This window comes from Microchirus variegatus, assembly GCF_963457635.1.
Source record: "Microchirus variegatus genome assembly, chromosome: 2".
In the NCBI taxonomy this organism is placed as follows: Eukaryota; Metazoa; Chordata; class Actinopteri; order Pleuronectiformes; family Soleidae; genus Microchirus; species Microchirus variegatus.
In genome coordinates this window covers 775,662-798,647 of record NC_139803.1, presented here as the reverse complement: position 1 = coordinate 798,647, position 22,986 = coordinate 775,662, and the positions used below count along the sequence as shown (strand labels likewise).

At 37.4% G+C, this 22,986-nt stretch overlaps 2 protein-coding genes across 2 annotated transcripts; one reads left to right on the top strand and one right to left on the bottom strand.

The window, feature by feature from the left end:
• Window positions 1–2,517: 2,517 nt before the first annotated feature.
• usf2l (upstream transcription factor 2, c-fos interacting-like) lies at window positions 2,518–13,065 on the bottom strand. The gene is made up of 11 exons (XM_083910631.1): window positions 12,944–13,065; window positions 11,600–11,640; window positions 11,352–11,458; window positions 9,005–9,124; window positions 8,756–8,918; window positions 8,551–8,644; window positions 7,620–7,652; window positions 5,602–5,660; window positions 4,812–4,906; window positions 4,568–4,696; window positions 2,518–3,762 (listed from the first exon to the last, which is right to left on the bottom strand). Exons 1-11 carry the CDS (start codon window positions 12,976–12,978, stop codon window positions 3,667–3,669), a joined length of 972 nt encoding a protein of 323 aa, XP_083766757.1. The 5' UTR covers window positions 12,979–13,065; the 3' UTR covers window positions 2,518–3,666.
• Window positions 13,066–14,022: 957 nt separating this feature from the next.
• etfb (electron transfer flavoprotein subunit beta) lies at window positions 14,023–21,770 on the top strand. Its single transcript, XM_083885804.1, has 7 exons — window positions 14,023–14,144; window positions 15,263–15,421; window positions 15,536–15,694; window positions 17,930–17,992; window positions 19,867–20,025; window positions 20,236–20,440; window positions 21,496–21,770. Exons 1-6 carry the CDS (start codon window positions 14,091–14,093, stop codon window positions 20,404–20,406), a joined length of 765 nt encoding a protein of 254 aa, XP_083741930.1. The 5' UTR covers window positions 14,023–14,090; the 3' UTR covers window positions 20,407–20,440; window positions 21,496–21,770.
• Window positions 21,771–22,986: the final 1,216 nt, after the last annotated feature.

Below are 22,986 nucleotides of genomic sequence, written 5' to 3'. Positions count from 1 at the left end.
TCAGCTGTCCTCTGATCTTCATCATGTCCTTCTGTCCTCTGATCTTCATCATGTCCTTCTGTCCTCTGGTCTTCATCATGTCCTTCTGTCCTCTGATCTTCATCATGTCCTTCTGTCCTCTGATCTTCATCATGTCCTTCTGTCCTCTGGTCTTCATCATGTCCTTCTGTCCTCTGGTCTTCATCATGTCCTTCTGTCCTCTGATCTTCATCATGTCCTTCTGTCCTCTGATCTTCATCATGTCCTTCTGTCCTCTGACCTTCATCATGTCCTTCTGTCCTCTGACCTTCATCATGTCCTTCTGTCCTCTGATCTTCATCTTGTCCTTCTGTCCTCTGATCTTCATCATGTCCTTCTGTCCTCTGACCTTCATCATGTCCTTCTGTCCTCTGATCTTCATCATGTCCTTCTGTCCTCTGATCTTCATCATGTCCTTCTGTCCTCGGATCTTCATCATGTCCTTCTGTCCTCTGATCTTCATCATGTCCTCATGTCCTTCTGTCCTTCTATCCTCTTTCACCATCTTCATCATGTCCTTCTGTCCTCTGATCTTCATCATGTCCTTCTGTCCTCTGATCTTCATCATAGTCCTTCTGTCCTTTGATCTTCATCATGTTCTTCTGTCCTCTGATCTTCATCATGTCCTTCTGTCCTTTGATCTTCATCATGTTCTTCTGTCCTCAAGTCCTTCTGTCCTCTTTCACCATCTTCATCTGAACCTTCTCTTCTCAAGTCCTTCTGTCCTCAAGTCCTTCTGTCCTTACATTCTGTCTTCATGTCCTTCTGTCCTCTTTCACCATCTTCATCTGAACCCGTCCTTCTCAAGTCCTTCTGTCCTTACATTCTTCTGTCCTCATGTCCTTACGTTCTTCTGTCCTCATGTCCTTCTGTCCTCATGTCTCATGTGAGTGTAATACCACCGTCAGTGTGAAGGGGGCAGCGTGGAGCTCTGTGACTGTGGGAAATTCCCCGACGTGTGTGGAATTTTCAGGGCAGATTACTGGAAGTGAGCGAGCGCGGTCGGTTAATCCCAATCCCAGCAAGGACGAGCCTGGAATCCTCTTAAAGGGACAGTTCATGGTTTTGACAAGTACAGACCATAATATGAGAGGACTGCACTGTGAGCGCCCCCTGTCTGAGCTTAACTCTAAACCGTTTCTGAAGCTTTAGCTCACTGTTAGACAGACTTTAACTACCAAAAATCTGAAGTTTAGACTTAACTCAGTGACACAAAGTGACCACACGAGGCAGCAGAGGACCAGCAGCTCCTGTGTCCCTGTGAGCTAAAATCACTGGTTTTCTCTATGGACTTTGGTGCAGGGAGAGTGAGTGGTTTACAAACGTCAGTTTAACAGTTTAAGATAAAGACGTGATCATGTGACTGTAAACAAACGTGTATGAATGTGTTATTATGAGCGTGTGAGTGAGTGAAAACACGGTGAAAGAGTGTGTGTGTGTTCAAAGACCTCCATGTTTGTGGTGGAGAAAACATCCTCGTGTCCCAATCAGAGCGAGGACATGAGATCAGAGATCAGCGACGTCAAACAGAGACACAGACACTCAGACGCCTGTCGGTCTGCTGAGCTTCACTGTTGACAAATATTACCTGTGTCCATTAATCTGACCACAATAATCCTCGTTTCTGTCATTTTTCAGCTTCTTAAATGTGAATATTTTCATGTTTCTGTCATTTTTCAGCTTCTTAAATGTGACTATTTTCACGTTTCTGTCATTTTTCAGCTTCTTAAATGTGAATATTTTCACGTTTCTGTCATTTTTCAGCTTCTTAAATGTGAATATTTTCATGTTTCTGTCATTTTTCAGCTTCTTAAATGTGAATATTTTCATGTTTCTGTCATTTTTCAGCTTCTTAAATGTGAATATTTTCACGTTTCTGTCATTTTTCAGCTTCTTAAATGTGAATATTTTCACGTTTCTGTCATTTTTCAGCTTCTTAAATGTGAATATTTTCACGTTTCTGTCATTTTTCAGCTTCTTAAATGTGAATATTTTCACGTTTCTGTCATTTTTCAGCTTCTTAAATGTGAATATTTTCACGTTTCTGTCATTTTTCAGCTTCTTAAATGTGAATATTTTCACGTTTCTGTCGTTTTTCAGCTTCTTAAATGTGAATATTTTCACGTTTGTCATTTTTCAGCTTCTTAAATGTGAATATTTTCACGTTTCTGTCATTTTTCAGCTTCTTAAATGTGAATATTTTCACGTTTCTGTCATTTTTAAGCTTCTTAAATGTGAATATTTTCTACTTGCTGTAATTTTTCAACCTATTAATAATTTTCAGTTTTAAAATTGACATTTTCAACATTTCCTTTGCTAAGTTTGTTTATTTTTTATTTATTTCAGTTTTTAACCTTTGACCTTTGTCATATGAAACTTCACCCCTAGGTGCCACTAAATCTTACGCACTGGTCCTTTAACTGTGATTTAAATAAAAATTATTATAATACTCGGATTAAATAATGAAACACAACCAAAGTTCAGTTTCTTAGTTTGTGAAAGTTTTTATTTTTATTGTAAAAAGTGATTTATTTGTTTATTTACTTTTACTGTTGAACCTGAGAACAGTGAGGCCGCTGCACACAGGAAGTCAGTCTGTTTGTTTGTTTGTCCAAACAACTCGAATGAATGAAAAAACATGACGTGGAGGAACTCTCATACCACAGCTTTAAACACACACAGTCACAAATTAGATGCATTAAAGGGATAAAGCGGTTTTTTTTGTTGTTGTTGGTTTAACAAAGTCGGCCATTTTGTGTCCACGACTCAGTTCATAAAATCCACGTCCGTTCAAGTCTACGACGTCTACGTCACATGATCTTTAGGTCTTCAAGTTTGTCAACCACTCACTCTCCCTGCACCAAAGCCCATAGAGAAAACCAGTGATTTTAACATCACAGCACACAGGAGTTCTTTTAAATAGACTTAACTCAGTGACACAAAGTGACCACACGAGGCAGCAGAGGACCAGCAGCTCCTGTGTCCCTGTGATGATAAAATCACTGGTTTTCTCTATGGACTTTGGTGTGGGAGAGTGAGTGGATGTTTTTCCAAAAACCCCTGAACTATCCCTTTAAAGGTCTCCATGTGTGTTGTTGTTATTTGGGTTTTTTTCCCTGTGGACACAAACACAAATAACATTGTGTTTAAATTTTGTGGGCGGGGCTAAAAACAACTTGATGATGAAGAATTGATTATTGATTGTTTACTCCCAGAGAAAAGTCTGCCGCGTCGTCCTGTGACGTCTGTGTTTAAAACATGATGCGGCGTATTTACATCATCCATGTGTGTGTGTGTGTGTGTGTTAACATGCGCACTAATAAATTAAAGCAGCTAAAAACAACATTATTAATAATAATAAGACAAGTTTAAAAGGACACAGAGGATGAAAGCATGAACTAAGTTAATATTTGTGGGGCAGAAGACGATGAGAGGACAAACATGAGACAGTCTGTGAGAGACGAGTCGTCTCCATCTTTGTTTCCTACTGCGCTGTCAATCATCTCCATCGACAGCCGACGACAGCGAAGGGTTCGGAAAAAACGCACAAAGTCCTCGTCGTGGTTTTTTCACCCCGTCGTCAAACGCCGCTACGTTGGTTTGACGTGTCACGAGCGTCCCCGTGTGTGTGTGTGTGTGTGTGTGTGGTCACTGCGGCGGCGGCGGCGTCTCTCCGACGACCTCGATGCCGTGCTGCTGCAGCTGAGCTCTCAGCAGAGCGTTCTCGTTCTTCAGCTCCTCCATCTGAAAAAAAAAAGACGAGAAGACGAGACTCTGCTCGTGAAATCTACGTCAGATTAAATCCACGAACGTGTTCACGTCTTTATCTTTAACTGTTGGACTGACTTTAACGACAGGAAACTGACGTCTGTAAACCACTCACTCTCCCACACCAAAGCCCATAGAGATTGTAGACTGTAGGTTTAAGTATAGAACACTTAAAATACTACTTAAAGTTCCAAAATCTACTTAAAATTCCAAAAATCTACGTAACATTCTGAAATTCTACTTAAAATTTCAAATTCTACTTAAAATTCCAAAAATCTATGTAACATTCTAAAATTCTACTTAAACTTCCAAGATTTTACTTAAAATTCCAAAAATCTATGTAACATTCTACTTAAAGTTTCAAAATCTACTTAGAATTCCAAAATTCTACTTAGAATTCCAAAATTCTACTTAAAATTCCAATATTCGACTTAAAGTCTCAAAATCTACTCAACGTTCCAAAATTCTACTTATCTTTAACTGTTAGACAGACTTTAACAACAGGAAAGTTTGTAAACCACTCACTCTCCCACACCAAAGTCCATAGAGAAAACCAGTGATTTTAGCTCACAGGGACACAGGAGCTGCTGGTCCTCTGCTGCCTCGTGTGGTCACTTTGTGTCACTGAAGTATGTTTAAATGAAATATTTTAAAAGCCGAATTGATGAAGGCAGCAGTGGATCAACAACTCCTGTGAACTCCTGTGTGCTGTGATGTTAAAATCACTGGTCTATGGACTTTGGTGTGGGAGAGTGAGTGGTTTGTTGAGGCTCTTGTTTACCTGTTGTCGACACAGCTCATTGTCCACTTGTATCCTCTCCACCTCCTTCACACTCTCCTGCAGACGCTGGTTGCTCGTCCTCAGCTCACGGATGTAATCGCAGGCTTTGGACAGGATTCCTCCTTTACTCTGGAGGAGGAAGCAGACGCACAGGTGAACGTGATGTGAACGCGTGAATGATGTGAACGTGTGAATGATGTGAACATGACAGTAGCAGGTGAAGTCATGTGACGGAGGCTCTCACTGCTCCAGTCTTGGTGCTGTCCACGTTACAATCTGGGATTATTTTGGAAAGCGTCACAATCCAGTTATTGATCTTGTCTCTGCGTCGTCTTTCAACTGATGGAAGAAACAAGGACACGTTTATTTATCTGACACAAGACTCAACTGTAGATTACAGTTAAAAAGACTTGGAAATCTACTTAAAATTCCAAAATCTGCTTATAATTCCAAAATTTACTTAAAATTCCAAAATCTGCTTATAATTCCAAAATTTACTTAAAGTTCCAAAATCTTCTTATAATTCCAAAATCTACTTAAAGTTCCGAAATCTACTTATAGTTCCAAAATCTACTTAAAGTTCCAAAATTTACTCAAAGTTTCTAAAATCTACTTAAAGTTTCCAAAAGCTACTTAAAATTCCAAAATCTACTTAAAGTTCCAAAATCTACTTAAAGTTTCAAAATCTCCTTAAAGTTCCATAATGTACTTAAAGTTCCAAAATCTACTAAAGGTTACAAAATCTACCTAAAGTTCCAAAATGTACTCATAATTCCAAAATCTACTTATAATCCCTAATCCCACTGATTGGTCAGAGAGTGTCGTCCGACACAAGAATCTAAACAGAACAGAGTCAAACTGTAGAATAAAGTTAAAAAGACTTAAAAACCCTGACAACATTAAGTGTTAATCTCAACCCTTAACAAAGTAAAAGTCTGGAGGTGAATTCAGAAACAGGTTAAAAACAACAATCCTCTCATGTCCAGGATCAGGTCTTCACAGACTCAACAGTGCCCTCTGGTGGCCACACACACCTTCATTATGCTGCGCTCTCCTCCTCTCATCTCTGGGAGTTCGAGGTCCGTCCATTTTCCTGCAGACAAACACAGAATCAGTGACACTGTTACTGGTGTGGCAGAGTGAGTGGTTTACAAACTTCAGTTTCCTGTCGTAAAAGTCTGTCTAACAGTTAAAGATAAGTAGAATTTTGGAACGTTAAGTAGATTTTGAAACTTTGAGTAGATTTTGAAACTTTAAGTAGAATTTTAAAATTTTAAGTAGATTTTGAAACTTTAAGTAGAATTTTAGAATGTAAAGTAGATTTTTGGAATGTATAGGTAGATTTTTAAACTAAGTATAATTCTGTGACTAAGTTGAATTTTAGAATGTTACGTAGAATTTGGAATTTTAAGTAGATTTTGAACTAAGTAGATTTTTAGAATGTTAAGTAGAATGTTGGTATTTTAAGAAGAATTTTAAGTAGATGTTGAAACTTTAAGTAGAATTTTAAGTAGATTTTGAAACTTTAATTAGAATTTTAGAATGTAAAGTAGATTTTTGGAATGTTAAGTAGATTTTGAAACTAAGTAGTAGTGACCACACGAGGCAGCAGAGGACCAGCAGCTCCTGTGTCCCTGTGAGCCAAAATCAATGGTTTTCTCTATGGACTTTGGTGTGGGAGAGTGAGTGGTTTACAAACTTCAGTTTCCTGTTGTTAAAGTCTGTCTAACAGTGAAGATAAAGACGTGATGATCATGTGACGTAGACATAAACGTGGATAATTTTTTTTGTCTCTTATATGAGTTATTGTTTATCGTCTTAATTAATATTTAAATGTTCAAACGCAGGAACGAACGAGCCCAGAATGTGAAAATGGGCCTTTGTTATTATCAGTTAGTTCGTCCCCACATTCACATGTACACAAAAACTCACATATACACAAAAACTAATTCTATTGAAAACTGAATAAACGAGAAGACTGAGACTTTGAAAGTGAAACTATAGTCGACTCATTTGTTTCCAGATAAAGAACAATGAGCTCATTTCCTCTGTCCTGATGGAAGAAGACGTTTAAAAACACTGGACTGAGGTCAGTGCAGACGTGTGTGACATCAAGAGTGTGTGTGTGTGTGTGTGTGTGTGTGTGTGTGTGTGCAAAGTGGAAACTTAACTTTTTATGGGCGTAAACAGGAATAAAGTGAAACGTTTCCACACTGAACTTTGATATAGTTGTTGAATAATATTCTGTGTCGTCGTCATCTTTGTGTAAAACAATCAGATTTGATGCAAAAGCAGTGAAATATCACTGTTATTCCTCAACCACTGTCTCACTGCTGGGCTACGTTTTATTGTGAAAATACAATTAACACTTTGTAATCGTTTTTATTTTTTTATTTTATTTTGAAAATCAAATTAACAGTTTGTGGTCTCGTGTTTTCATTTTATTTTGAAAATCAAATTACCAGGGTTTATTTATTTATTTATTTTTAAATCAAACCGTATTTGATTTTTTTTATTCATCTTTAATTTTATTTTGAAAATCAAATGAACAATTCGTGATGGGTTTTTTCATTTTATTTTGAAAATCAAATGAACAGTTTGTAATCTGTTTTTTCCATTTTATTTTGAAAATCAAATTAATAATTTGTCATGGGTTTTTTCATTTTATTTTGAAAATCAAATGAACAATTTGTAATCTGTTTATTTTATTTTTAAAATTCAAATTAACAATTTGTGATGTTTTTTTCCTTTTTATTTTGAAAATCAAATTAACAATTTATGATGCTTTTTTTCATTTTATTTTGAAAATCAAATTAACAGTTTGTAATCTGTTTTTTATTTTGAAATTCAAATTAACAATTTGTGATGGTTTTTTTTTCATTTTATCTTGAAAAGCAAACCGTTTATGATTTTTTTTATTCATCTTTAATTTTATTTTGATCAGTTTTTTTTTTATTTTGAAATTCAAATTAACAATTTGTGATGGGTTTTGTTTTTTCATTTTATCCTGAAAGGACTGACACAGGGACAGTGTGTGTGTGTGTGTCCTCACCAATCATCACGCTGCAGCAGTTCACTCTCACTCCTGTGAAAACATCAGAGAAAAAAAATGTCACTCTTTACTCATGATGATGTCATACATTATTCATGAGAGAGAGAACGTAAACACACAAACACACATGTAAACAAACACGTAAACACACTTTATCTTTAACTGTTAGACAGACTTTTCCTTGTGTAAACTGAAGTTTGTAAACCACTCACTCTCCCACACCAAAGTCCATAGAGAAAACCAGTCACAGGGACACAGGAGCTGCTGGTCCTCTGCTGCCTCGTTTGGTCACTTTGTGTCACTGAGTTAAGTCTAAATTAAATATTTCAAAAGCCAAATTTTACTATATGACTAACTGTAAGTTAGTGATGGAGGCAGCAGTGGATCAACAACTCCTGTGTGCTGTGATGTTAAAATCACTGATTTACTCTATGGACTTTGGTGTGGGAGAGTGAGTGACCTTGGTGTGGGAGAGTGAGTGACTTTGGTGTGGGAGAGTGAGTGACTTTGGTGTGAGAGAGTGAGTGACTTTGGTGTGGGAGAGTGAGTGACTTTGGTGTGGGAGAGTGAGTGACTTTGGTGTGGGAGAGTGAGTGACTTTGGTGTGGGAGAGTGAGTGACTTTGGTGTGGGAGAGTGAGTGACTTTGGTGTGAGAGAGTGAGTGACTTTTGAAAGTGAGTGAAAATTTTGGAACTTTAAGTTGAATTTGGGAATTTTGTGTAGACTTTTGAAACTTTGTGTGTGTGTGAACTCACGCAGAGTAAGTGTGTGTGTGTGTGCAAACTCACGCAGAGTAAGTGTGTGTGTGTGTGTGTGTAAACTCACGCAGAGTAAGTGTGTGTGTGTGTGTGTAAACTCACGCAGAGTAAGTGTGTGTGTGTGTGTAAACTCACGCAGAGTAAGTGTGTGTGTGTGTGTGTGTAAACTCACGCAGAGTAAGTGTGTGTGCGTGGAGCGATGGTGCGCTGCGTTCCCGTCTGAATGACGTCAGGCGGCGTCATCATGACGTAGAACTGTCCTGTGGCTGTGGACGACAAACGCTGATCAACACATCCATCATTAACCATGATGATGATGATGATGATGATGATGATGATGAGTCACTGTTTGTGTTACAGTGTTAGGAGCCACTCACCTCCTCCCGCCTGTGCGAGGGCGGGGTCAGCGGTGGCGGCCGTCTGCACAGACACCGTCCCGTCGCTCACCGCCGTCGCCGGGAAGTAAGCGAAGCGCGTTTCACCTCCCACTGCGTCTGCTGCTGGACTGCCACCATTACTGAAGGAGTTCTGGATCACAGCCTGACACACACACACACACACATGTTCACGATGATGATAACCAATCAGAGTCCTTGTTTCCTCCATGTCGCGCACTGATCCTTTACCTGAGCCACGGCCTGAGGAGCTGCAGAGAACGCTGCAGCAGAGACCACGCTCACCGCTCCACCTCCATCATCATGACCGTCCAGGTGCTGCTCACTGACCTGGACCACCCTGTACGTCACCTGGAGCATCATCATCATCATCATCATCATCGTTTACAGGTGAGACAAACACTCATCAATAAGTCGTCAATGAACGGAGAAATTAGTCGACATAAACTTAGAAAGACAGCTTCTTAAATGTGAATATTTTCACGTTTCTGTCATTTTTCAGTTTCTTAAATGTGAATATTTTCTATTATTAGTAATTTTTCAGCTTCTTAAATGTGAATATTTTCACGTTTCTGTCATTTTTCAGCTTCTTAAATGTGAATATTTTCACGTTTCTGTCATTTTTCAGCTTCTTAAATGTGAATATTTTCACGTTTCTGTCATTTTTCAGCTTCTGAAATGTGAATATTTTCATGTTTCTGTAATTTTTCAGCTTCTTAAATGTGAATATTTTCACGTTTCTGTAATTTTTCAGCTTCTGAAATGTGAATATTTTCACGTTTCTGTCATTTTTCAGCTTCTGAAATGTGAATATTTTCATGTTTCTGTCATTTTTCAGCTTCTTAAATGAATCTAAACATTCAAACTGAACGTAGAGAAGTTAAAGTGAGATGTGTCCTGATAAAGAGAATAACCGACTCTTCTTACCTGACACGTCGATTTGTTGATCATGTTCTAACGTGACAGACGTCTCCGTCGTGATAATCCAAACCTCACCCTTTCACCACGTCCCTCATCCAATTTATTCAGGATAAGAAAATTGAGCTGGTTTGTTCCAAGAATGGGTTTTTGTTATTCTCTGGCGTCATGTGACTCTCCTCCTGACTGACATGTGACAGCAGCCTCCGCCGGCCAATCACAGAGCAGAGAGGAGTCACATGATCGCTCGGACGAGCCGCACTTCATTAATGCTCAATGTTCATTATTATCATCATCATCTTCATCCACACTTGAGTCATGTGACTGTGGGAAACACACACACACACAGCTCCCCATCCTCCTGATGCAAAAAAGGGAACAGTTTGAAGCAATCTGACAAAAACAAACACACGACAAACCTGACACACACACACACAGCAACGTGTGAGTGTGTCCGCATGAAGCAAAATAACGACATGAATAATACATTCATACATGATGTTGTTGTTGTTTACTCGCTTTCATTAGATCTATATCAATATTTAACCTCGTCACAATGCCACCGTGCTCGCTCACTGCAACAAACACGTTTATATACACATTTAAGAAGCTAAAAAATTACGTAAACGTGAAAATATTCACATTTAAGAAGTTGAAAAATGACAGAAACGTGAAGATATTCACATTTAAGAAGCTGAAAAATGACAGAAACATGAAAATATTCACATTTAAGAAGCTGAAAATGACAGAAACGTGAAAATATTCACATTTAAGAAGCTGAAAAATGACGTAAACGTGAAAATATTCACATTTAACAAACTGAAAAATGACGTAAACGTGAAAATATTCACATTTAACAAACTGAAAAATTACGTAAACGTGAAAATATTCACATTTAAGAAGTTGAAAAATGACAGAAACGTGAAGATATTCACATTTAAGAAGCTGAAAAATGACAGAAACGTGAAAATATTCACATTTAAGAAGCTGAAAAATGACAGAAACATGAAAATATTCACATTTAAGAAGCTGAAAAATGACAGAAACGTGAAAATATTCACATTTAAGAAGCTAAAAAATTACGTAAACGTGAAAATATTCACATTTAAGAAGCTGAAAAATGACAGAAACATGAAAATATTCACATTTAAGAAGCTGAAAATGACAGAAACGTGAAAATATTCACATTTAAGAAGCTGAAAAATGACGTAAACGTGAAAATATTCACATTTAACAAACTGAAAAATTACATAAACGTGAAAATATTCACATTTAAGAAGTTGAAAAATGACAGAAACGTGAAGATATTCACATTTAAGAAGCTGAAAAATGACAGAAACGTGAAAATATTCACATTTAAGAAGCTGAAAAATGACAGAAACATGAAAATATTCACATTTAAGAAGCTGAAAAATGACAGAAATGTGAAAATATTCACATTTAAGAAGCTGAAAAATGACAGAAACGTGAAAATATTCACATTTAAGAAGCTGAAAAATGACAGAAACATGAAAATATTCACATTTAAGAAGCTGAAAAATGAAAGAAACATGAAAATATTCAAATTTAAGAAGCTGAAAAATGACAGAAACATGAACATGTATCGTAGACCTTAAATTAAAAATCTTTTTATTAAAGTGTATAAACAATGATCACATACCTGCCCCCCCTCTGAGCGGAACTGATACTGTATGTTGTGATCTCCAAACGCTGCAGTCTGCTGAACACTGGCTACAGCCACGCTGCTCTGATCGTCTGCTGCTGCTTCTACACAGAGAGTGAAGCACAGAACAGAGGCAGATCTTACTTTATTAAATGTTAAATGTGAATGTTTTCTGGTTTCTTTGCTCCATAAACAAAGGAATGATGATTAACCGTGTCAATAATAGTGAGTTGGTTAGTTCTTACCTTCAGATCCCTGCACCGCTTCTTCTTGTTGTTTTTCTTGGCTGCAAAACAGACATAAAAACATAAACAATAGTGATGATTAAAGCTGCAAACAATCCTGTATGAAGTACGTTAGAGGGGATACACTTGAGTAGAAGTACAAGTAAGTTACCAGAATATTATTATATAATAATACTGAAGTAAAAGTCTTAAAGTTTCTGACGATCACCGTGATTAAGTGTCAAAGGTCATATGGAGCTGATCGGTCAATAATGTGCGACAAAGTTACAGGTCACTTCCTGTGTCGACGCCAATGGTCCTAATTTGCCAAAATGTATATGTATATGTGTGTGTATATATATATATATATATATATATATATATATATATATACATACATAACGGCTGCCGTGGCCACGCCCCTTTTGTGTCCATTTTCAACACCAAAAATGTGATGTATATATGTGTATATGTATATATATATATGTATCTGTGTATGTATGTATATATGTATATATAAGTGTATTTATATATATATGTGTATATACACTTAAAATGTCTATATATATATGTATATATATATACATATATATATATATATATATATACATACACACATACATATACACATATATATATATATATATACACATTATACATATATACACATTATACACACACACACATATATACACACACATATATATATACACACACACATATACACACATATATACACACACATATGTATATATATATATATATACACACATATATTCAGTTTGAATTATTTTTTTGTTGAAAAACACAAATTAAAAGATATTTAAATTTAAATATTAAAATATAAATATCAAAATAGTTGGTGATTGAGTCATCGATGATTGACAACATGTCCACGTAATAAATTCCCTCAGATGACGGATTAATTAAGTATTATTGGTTGTTTTTAAGTTTTACTTTAAAAGATAAACTCTTGTTATTATTATAATAATAATAATAAAAACGTTCTTCAGTTTAAAACGTTTGACATTTTAAAACAGAAACTTTGTGAATACTGTGCTCGGTTTGTTTATGTTTATGTTAGCTAGCGGAAGCTAACTTAGCTGACGTAGCTTCTGTCGTCATCGTAGTTTAGTGTGAAATAGTGTGTGTGTGTGTGTGTGAGTGTGTGTTGAGTCGAACTCTGACTCAGCTCAGTGCGTTTACACTGAAAGCGGATTAAAGGCTGATGTTTGTTTGTTGTTAGTTTGTTAAGCTAACTGCAGCTCAGGCCTCGGTTAGCTTACAACAAAACTAGCTGTCGGGGGGGGAGGAGTAGCATGTAGCATGTAGCTGCTAGCTTGTGTGTGTGTCGGCTCGGTTTACCTTACGGTGTCCAGACTCTGTTCGAGCATATCCATCAGGGACAAAAAACACCGCGGTATTCCGTGAGTGACAGGCGGAGGTGGAAGTGAGTGATCACGAGGACAAACAGTCAGGTCATGTGAGGCAGAGAGACACGGGGACACGGAGAGGGGCGGAGGGGAGGAGGGGACACGTGACCTCACAGCGGGAACGACAGCTCACTTCCGTGTATTGAATCTGTGGAATCGGTTCACTCAAAAGAATCGGTTACACTTCTCCGTGTTTGACTCGCGCGCATGGATGTCTTATACGAACTGGATAGAGCTCCGCCCACTCTGCCGTGAAGACAATGTTTGCATGGTGGCCACTGTGGGTACTGCAACAAAAAAATCCCATGGAGCTTCTTTTTTTTTTTTTTAACCCTTTTTGGGGATTTGATTAATTTCAGTTACCCTACAAATCATTTTAGGAGCGGGAAAGTCGTAAAGCCAAGCACATTTTCCAAAATAAAAGTTATTTTATTAGTGCTAAGAAAATGAATTCAACATCAGTGTTACACCAGAAAATAAAGTTTGTAAATTGTTATTATTATTTTCTTAACACAAAAGGCATCGTAAAAACATCAACAAAGTGAACATTATAAATATTGTGTTTGTTTGTTATTTTAACGGCTATAAATAGTTTTAAAGACTTTACTTTTCTTTACATTGGCCCTCATCCTCTTCCGTACTGCTCTTTGCCCCACATGAAGCGGAACCTTCCTCTGTCGGATCGTGTTTCATGACGAAGCTTATGTGAGGAGCACCGCGTCACTTGCCGCTAACTTTACATTACATTTAAACGACTTTTCGGGGTTAAGGTTAGTTTTAAGTCATTCACTAATGTTCGGTATTCAAAGAAATCTCATTCTGTGCGAACTGTGATCGTATTTATTTCATTTTCATGTCAAATCATCGCTGAAACGGCAAGTGTGTTGAATTTGAGTTGAATTTAACAACGCAGCCAGCCAATCAGATTAGGGAGGGGGCGTGTCCCTGAGTATTTCATTGGCTGAAGCGGTAGGCGGAACCCTCCGCGCTGTCTCGGTGGAGTCACAGTGAAATCGGTCCGCTGTGTGTTGTTCAGGTGAAGGTTCATCGCGGTGACATTAGCTCCGCTGCTGTAAACCATGTCTGCTCGTGTCCTCGTCGGAGTGAAGCGTGTCATCGACTACGCGGTGAAGGTAAAAAAAAACACACACACACACGATTCTACGGTTCACCGCCGTGTCGCTGTTGTTTAAACGATACTCTTTGTTTGTCCCGTCCTCACTCGGGACGACTTTCTGAGCTCTGTTAGCTAACGTTAGCATGCTAACGCCAGCGAACAGCAGTTGTGTAAGAGTCAAAGTTTGTCACAGGGAGCATATACGTATTTATATGTGTATGTATATATATTGTATACATATACATACATATATATTTAATATATGTGTATATGTATGTATGCAGAAGTATTTATTGCAACTCTGACCCTCTAAACCACATTGTTCAGCCTTAGTTTCGTCCACAAACCAAAGTTTCTCTTCCTTTTTATCTTTATAATAAATTATTAAATAAACATTCACATTCAAGAAGCGGGAAAAATAAAATAAAAACCCGTTTTTGTTCTTTTATATATATAAAAAACACGAGTAGTTGTTATCAGTGTGTGCAGCTGCTTGAACTCTCCTGCTTCAGCTGCTCTCAACCGGATCTGCTCAACAAAACACCGTCACATTTGTAGGAAACGCAGCCACCGACAGACTGCCTGCCAAATAGTGAGCTCTTCTATACGTCCACCAACAGACAAACTGCCCAATAACGAGCTATAGTTTATACATTCACCAACCGACTGCTTGCCAAATAGTGAGCTTTTCTATACGCCCACCGACAGACTGCCTGCCAAATAGTGAGCTACTCTATACATCCACTGACAGACTGCCTGCCAAATAGTGAGCTCTTCTATACATCCACCAGCAGACTAACTGCCTAATAACAAGCTATATTTTATACATCCACAACCAGACTGACTGCCAAATAGTGATCTCTTCTGTACATCCACCAACAGACTGCCTGCCAAATAACGAGCTGCTCTATAAATCCACCAACAGACTAACTGCCTAGTAACGAGCTATATTTTATACATCCATCAACAGACTGACTGCCAAATAATGAGCTGCACACATACACACACACACACACACGTGTCATGTGCTACTTGTTTTGTTTTGTCTGTAGTTTTGTAGTTTTCGTGTGTTTGTGTACAAAAAGTTCTATGGGTGATATGGGTTAAAAAACAAAATGTCGCCCTGTCGCTCAGATTCGCGTGAAGCCCGACAAAAGCGGCGTGGTGACAGATGGCGTCAAACACTCGATGAACCCCTTCTGTGAGATCGCCGTGGAGGAGGCGGTCAAGCTGAAGGAGAAGAAGCTGATCAAGGAGGTGGTGGCGGTCAGCTGTGGACCACAGCAAGCACAGGTGGGTGTGACCTGTCATACATCCAGAACCCTGGACACATTAGCAGTGTAACCCGATGAAGTTTATTTGCCTAATTCATCGACGCCGTGTCCGTGTCACGACTCTTTTCCTCAGGAGACCATCCGCACAGCCCTCGCCATGGGAGCTGACCGAGGCATTCACGTGGAAGTGAGCGCGAAAGACTACGAAACCCTGAATCCACTGCACGTCTCCAAGATCCTGGCTGCTCTGGCCAAGAAGGAGGAAGCTCAGCTCGTCATCCTCGGCAAACAGGTGACACCGCCGCGCTAAGCTAACCTCGCATTTAATAACTCAGCTTTAAAAAATCTGAAAACAGCTGAAAAATGACAGAAACATGAAAATATTCACATTTAAGAAGCTGAAAAATGACAGAAACTTGAAAAAATTCACATTTCGGAAGCTGAAAAATGACAGAAACATGAAAATATTCACATTTAAGAAGCTGAAAAATGACAGAAACATGAAAATATTCACATTCAAGAAGCTGAAAAATTTACAGAAACTTGAAAATATTCACATTTCAGAAGCTGAAAAATGACAGAAACATGAAAATATTCACATTTAAGAAGCTGAAAAATGACAGAAACGTGAAAATATTCACATTTAAGAAGCTGAAAAGTGACAGAAACATGAAAATATTCACATTTAAGAAGCTGAAAAATGACAGAAACGTGAAAATATTCACATTTAAGAAGCTGAAAATGACAGAAACATGAAAATATTCACATTTAAGAAGCTGAAAATGACAGAAACATGAAAATATTCACATTTAAGAAGCTGAAAAATGACAGAAACGTGAAAATATTCACATTTAAGAAGCTGAAAAATGACAGAAACGTGAAAATATTCACATTTAAGAAGCTGAAAAATGACAGAAACATGAAAATATTCACATTTAAGAAGCTGAAAAATGACAGAAACATGAAAATATTCACATTTAAGAAGCTGGAAAATGACAGAAACTTGAAAATATTCACATTTAAGAAGCTGAAAAATGACAGAAACATGAAAATATTCACATTTAAGAAGCTGAAAAATGACAGAAAAGTGAAAATATTCACATTTAAGAAGCTGAAAAATGACAGAAACATGAAAATATTCACATTAAGAAGCTGAAAAATGACAGAAACATGAAAATATTCACATTAAGAAGCTGAAAAATGACAGAAACATGAAAATATTCACATTTAAGAAGCTGAAAAATGACAGAAACGTGAAAATATTCACATTTAAGAAGCTGAAAAATGACAGAAACATGAAAATATTCACATTTATTACTGAAAAATGACAGAAACATGAAAATATTCACATTAAGAAGCTGAAAAATGACAGAAACATGAAAATATTCACATTAAGAAGCTGAAAAATGACAGAAACATGAAAATATTCACATTTAAGAAGCTGAAAAATGACAGAAACGTGAAAATATTCACATTTAAGAAGCTGAAAAGTGACAGAAACATGAAAATATTCACATTTAAGAAGCTGAAAAATGACAGAAACGTGAAAATATTCACATTTAAGAAGCTGAAAATGACAGAAACATGAAAATATTCACATTTAAGAAGCTGAAAATGACAGAAACATGAAAATATTCACATTTAAGAAGCTGAAAAATGACAGAAACGTGAAAATATTCACATTTAAGAAGCTGAAAAATGACAGAAACGTGAAAATATTCACATTTAAGAAGCTGAAAAATGACAGAAACATGAAAATATTCACATTTAAGAAGCTGAAAAATGACAGAAACATGAAAATATTCACATTTAAGAAGCTGGAAAATGACAGAAACTTGAAAATATTCACATTTAAGAAGCTGAAAAATGACAGAAACATGAAAATATTCACATTTAAGAAGCTGAAAAATGACAGAAAAGTGAAAATATTCACATTTAAGAAGCTGAAAAATGACAGAAACATGAAAATATTCACATTAAGAAGCTGAAAAATGACAGAAACATGAAAATATTCACATTAAGAAGCTGAAAAATGACAGAAACATGAAAATATTCACATTTAAGAAGCTGAAAAATGACAGAAACGTGAAAATATTCACATTTAAGAAGCTGAAAAATGACAGAAACATGAAAATATTCACATTTATTACTGAAAAATGACAGAAACATGAAAATATTCACATTAAGAAGCTGAAAAATGACAGAAACATGAAAATATTCACATTAAGAAGCTGAAAAATGACAGAAACATGAAAATATTCACATTTAAGAAGCTGAAAAATGACAGAAACGTGAAAATATTCACATTTAAGAAGCTGAAAAATGACAGAAACATGAAAATATTCACATTTATTACTGAAAAATGACAGAAACATGAAAATATTCACATTTAAGAAGCTGAAAAATGACAGAAACATGAAATTATTCACATTAAGAAGCTGAAAAATGACAGAAACATGTAAATATTCACATTTAAGAAGCTGAACACTCGCAGGCTGTTAAATAAACAAACGTGTGACTTTCTCAGGCCATCGATGATGACTGTAACCAGACAGGACAGATGACGGCGGCTCTGCTCGACTGGCCTCAGGTGAGTCCACCTCCACCTGTCTAATCCATACCAGGTTTTTTGTCCAGGAATTTGTTAATATTACAGCAAAATACCATAGAAAATGAGAGGAACACATATATATATATATATATATATATATATATATATATATATATATATATATATATATATATATATATATATATATATATATATATATATATGAGTGTGTTTGTGATGTCGGTCTTTGTCCTGGTCTGAACTCCTCACTGTCTGAGCAGCAGAGACTGGTTTGAGTCGGTGACAGTGAACCTGTAAACATCAGCAGCTCAGAGGTCACCTTTGAACCTGTGCTGCACTTACACCCACTCACCTGTAGATGGAGCACTCTGACAGTGACGTGTTTAACAGATATGGAGACTCGTTTTGAAAAGTGTGGGAATATTTTCCAACGAGGATGAACAAACATGGAGATTTGTATTGAAAAAGCTGGGATTGTTTTGATGTGTTGAACGGATATGGAGACTTTAATTTTGAAGGGTGTGGGGTTGTGATTTATTGCAAATGAGCAGAAATGGAGACCTTTATTTTGAAAAGTATGGGATTTGTGAGGGTAGCATTTTGTTTTAACGTGGATTAACGGCCTTGGAGACTTTTATTTTGAAAAGTGTGGAATCATTTTTAACGTGGTTTAACAGATATGGAGACTTTTATTTTGAAAAGTGAGTGATTATTTTTTAACGTGGTTTAACACATATGGAGACTTTTATTTTGAAAAGTGAGTGATTATTTTTTAATGTGGTTTAACGGTTATGAAGACTTTTATTTTGAAAAGTGAGAGATTATTTTTAACGTGGTTTAACAGTTATGGAGACTTTTATTTTGAAAAGTGTGGGATCATTTTTAACGTGGTTTAACAGTTATGAAGACTTATTTTGAAAAGTGTGGAATTATTTTTTAATGTGGTTTAAAGGTTATGGAGACTTTTATTTTGAAAAGTGAGAGATTGTTTTTAACGTGGTTTAACAGTTATGAAGACTTTTATTTTGAAAAGTGTGGGATCATTTTTAACGTGGTTTAACAGTTATGAAGACTTTTATTTTGAAAAGTGTGGAATTATTTTTTAATGTGGTTTAAAGGTTATGGAGACTTTTATTTTGAAAAGTGAGAGATTGTTTTTAACGTGGTTTAACAGTTATGAAGACTTTTATTTTGAAAAGTGTGGGGTAATTTTTTACATGGTATAACAGATATGGAGACTTATTTTGAAAAGTGTGGGGACATTTTTAACGTGGTTTAACAGTTATGAAGACTTTTATTTTGAAAAGCGTGGGATCATTTTTAACGTGGTTTAACAGTTATGGAGACTTTTATTTTGAAAAGTGAGTGATTATTTTTTAACGTGGTTTAACAGTTATGGAGACTTTTATTTTTGAAAAGTGTGGGGTAATTTTTAACGTGGTTTAACAGTTATGAAGACTTTTATTTTGAAAAGCGTGGGATCATTTTTAACGTGGTTTAACAGTTATGGAGACTTTTATTTTGAAAAGTGAGTGATTATTTTTTAACGTGGTTTAACAGTTATGGAGACTTTTATTTTGAAAAGTGTGGGGTAATTTTTTACATGGTATAACAGATATGGAGACTTATTTTGAAAAGTGTGGGGACATTTTTAACGTGGTTTAACAGTTATGAAGACTTTTATTTTGAAAAGCGTGGGATCATTTTTAACGTGGTTTAACAGTTATGGAGACTTTTATTTTGAAAAGTGAGTGATTATTTTTTAACGTGGTTTAACAGTTATGGAGACTTATTGTGATGTTCCAAGACGAAGGAAAACGTGGATCTGAACCATTTCCTGGACTCGACAGGAAGTCGGCCATGTTGAATGTTGTCACGTTTTTCCTCTTCAGGGAACGTTTGCCTCTGAAGTGTCTCTTGAAGGAGACCAGATCAGAGTGGTGAGGGAGGTCGACGGAGGTCTGGAGACCATTAAGATCAACACGCCCGCTGTTCTGACCGCTGACCTCAGGCTCAACACGCCCAGATACGCCACGCTGCCCAACATCATGGTAGGCTGCAAGGCATCATGGGAAAAAAGTGTTCATGTCTTTATCTCACTGTTGGAACAGGAAAACTCTCCCACACCAAAGCCCATAGAAGAGAACACCAGTGGTTTTAAATGTGTCATTGCTTGCAGCCATGTTTTCACTTGATTATCAGGGTAGGGGGCGCTCTCTGTTAACAGATATAACATCATATTATTATTGTCGTCCTCTCAGAAAGCCAAGAAGAAGAAGATCGCTAACGTGAAGCCCGCAGACTTGGGCGTGGATCTGACGTCGCGGCTGGAGGTTCTGAGGGTGGACGAGCCTCCACAGAGGCTGGCAGGGATCAAGGTGGAGACGGTGGACGACCTGGTGTCCAGGCTGAAGGAGACGGGCAGGATATAGAGCAGAGGTCAAAGGTCACAGCCGCAGCAGAGGGGTGAGCTGGTCCTTACACACTACAACAACTCACCTCATGTTTCATACATGGAGACTTTTATTTTGAAGAGGGTGGGATTGTTTTCCAACGAGGATTAACACAAATGGAGACTTTTATTTTGAAGAGGGTGGGATTGTTATGTGTTAAACAGATATGGAGACTTTTATTTTGAAAAGGGTGGGATTGTTTTCCAACGAGGATTAACACAAATGGAGACTTTTATTTTGAAGAGGGTGGGATTATTATGTGTTAAACAGATATGGAGACTTTTATTTTGAAAAGGGTGGGGATTGTTTTAACATGTTTAGCGGATATGGAGAGTTTTATTTTGAAAAGTGTGGGATTGTTTTAACGTATTTAACAGATATAGAGTTTTATTTTGAAAAGTGTGGGATTCTATTCCAACGAGGATTAACAGAAATGAATACTTTTATTTTGAAGAGGGTGGGATTGTTTTAGCATGTTTAACAGATATAGAGACTTTTATTTTGAAAAGTGTGGGATTCTTTTCCAACGAGGATTAACAAAAATTGAGACTTTTATTTTGAAGAGGGTGGGATTGTTATGTGTTAAACAGATATGGAGAGTTTTATTTGGAAAAGTATGTGATTGTTTTAACATGTTTAGCGGATATAGAGAGTTTTATTTTGAAAAGTGTGGGATTGTTTTAATGTGTTTAACGGATATGGAGACATTTATTTTGAAGAGGGTGGGATTGTTTTCCAATGAGGATTAAGAGAAGTGGATAGGGGAGGGTGGGATTGTGTTTTAATGCGTATCAATGGATGTGGAGACTTTTATTTTGTAAAGTATGGGATTATTTTAATGCGTATCAACGGATGTGGAGACTTTTATTTTGAAAAGTATGGGATAGTTTTAATGTCTTTAAAGGATGTGGAGACTTTTATTTTGAAGAGGGTGGGATTGTTTTAACATGGATTAACAGATATGGAGACTTTTATTTTGAAAAGTGAGGTATTGTTTTAATGTGTTTAACGTCTGTGGAGACTTTTATTTTGAAATAAAATCAGAAAATATATGTTGTGTGTTTTCAGGAGGTCTTTGATGAAGAATTGGACTGGACTGTGGACTGGACTCCCTCTGTTTGACACTGTGAGGACAAACACAGAGAGACACTGTCCACAACAACAACAACAACACAACCTTCCACTTCAGGGAACTGTCCCTTTAAACCACACAGGGGTGTGGTTTTCTCTCACAAGCCACTGATGATCATGTGTTTATGTAAATGAGATAAATATATATATGTAAATACGTCCACAGTGTCTCTGTGTGAACGTACACAACTAAAACACAACGACAATAAACTCCTCCATTGTTTTCAATCTGATGCTTTTTCTCTCCTTTGAATCCAGTCCATGAAAACGCAAAGTCTACGTCACATTTTCACTGTTAGACAGACTTTAACAACAGGAAGCTGAAGTTTGTGAACCACTCACTCTCCTCACACCAAAGTCCATAGAGAAAACCAGTGATTTTAGCTCACAGGGACACAAGAGCTGCTGGTCCTCTGCTGCCTCGTGTGGTCACTTTGTGTCACTGAATTAAGTCGAAAGTAAATATTTTAAAAGCTGAATTCACTAAAATCAGTCATTGACTTTGGTGTGGGAGAGTGAGTGTCTTTGGTGTGAGTGAGTGAGTGAGTGACTTTGGTTTGAGGAGAGTTAGTGACTTTGGTGTGGGAGAGTGAGTGTCTTTGGTGTTGGAGAGTCAGTGACTTTGGTGTGAGTGAGTGAGTGACTTCTGTGTGAGGAGAGTAAGTGACTTTGGTGTGAGTGAGTGAGTGACTTTGGTGTGAGGAGAGTGAGTGACTTTGGTGTGAGGAGAGTGAGTGACTTTGGTGTCAGAGAGTGAGTGACTTTGGTGTGAGAGAGTGAGTGACTCTGGTGTAGGAGAGTGAGTGACATTTAGGTGTGGGAGAGTGAGTGACTTTGGTGTGAGGAGAGTGAGTGACTTTGGTGTCAGAGAGTGAGTGACTTTGGTGTGAGAGAGTGAGTGACTCTGGTGTAGGAGAGTGAGTGACATTTAGGTGTGGGAGAGTGAGTGAGTGACTTTGGTGTGGGAGAGTGAGTGAGTGACTTTGGTGTGGGAGAGTGAGTGACTTTGGTGTGAGAGAGTGAGTGAGTGACTTTGGTGTGGGAGAGTGAGTGACTTTGGTGTGGGAGTGAGTGACTTTGGTGTGGGAGAGTGAGTGACTTTGGTGTGGGAGTGAGTGACTTTGGTGTGGGAGAGTGAGTGACTTTGGTGTGAGAGAGTGAGTGACTTTGGTGTGAGGAGAGTGAGTGACTTTGGTGTGAGGAGAGTGAGTGACTTTGGTGTGAGAGAGTGAGTGGTGAGTGGTTTACAAACTTCAGTTTCCTGTTGGATTTCCTTAATCAGCAACTAGTGTGTGTGTGTGTGTGTTTGTGTGTGTGTGTACATGTCCACACAAAGACTGTGAGACCAGCATTTGTGTGTGTGTGTAGATAAGGGGGGCGTGGCTTCACATAATCAGGGCTTTGACTCAGCACAGGTGAGCGTCTCTG

Coding starts and splice junctions, on each gene's coding strand:
- usf2l (XM_083910631.1), bottom strand. CDS start 12,978: ATGGATATGCTCGAACAGAGTCTGGACACCGTAAG. Junction 11,459..11,599: donor AGCGGTGCAGGGATCTGAAG/GTAAGAACTAAC, acceptor CTCTCTGTGTAG/AAGCAGCAGCAGACGATCAG. Junction 3,763..4,567: donor ATGAGCTGTGTCGACAACAG/GTAAACAAGAGC, acceptor TTTTTTTTTCAG/ATGGAGGAGCTGAAGAACGA.
- etfb (XM_083885804.1), top strand. CDS start 14,091: ATGTCTGCTCGTGTCCTCGTCGGAGTGAAGCGTGTCATCGACTACGCG. Junction 15,695..17,929: donor TCGTCATCCTCGGCAAACAG/GTGACACCGCCG, acceptor TGACTTTCTCAG/GCCATCGATGATGACTGTAA. Junction 20,026..20,235: donor CCACGCTGCCCAACATCATG/GTAGGCTGCAAG, acceptor TCGTCCTCTCAG/AAAGCCAAGAAGAAGAAGAT.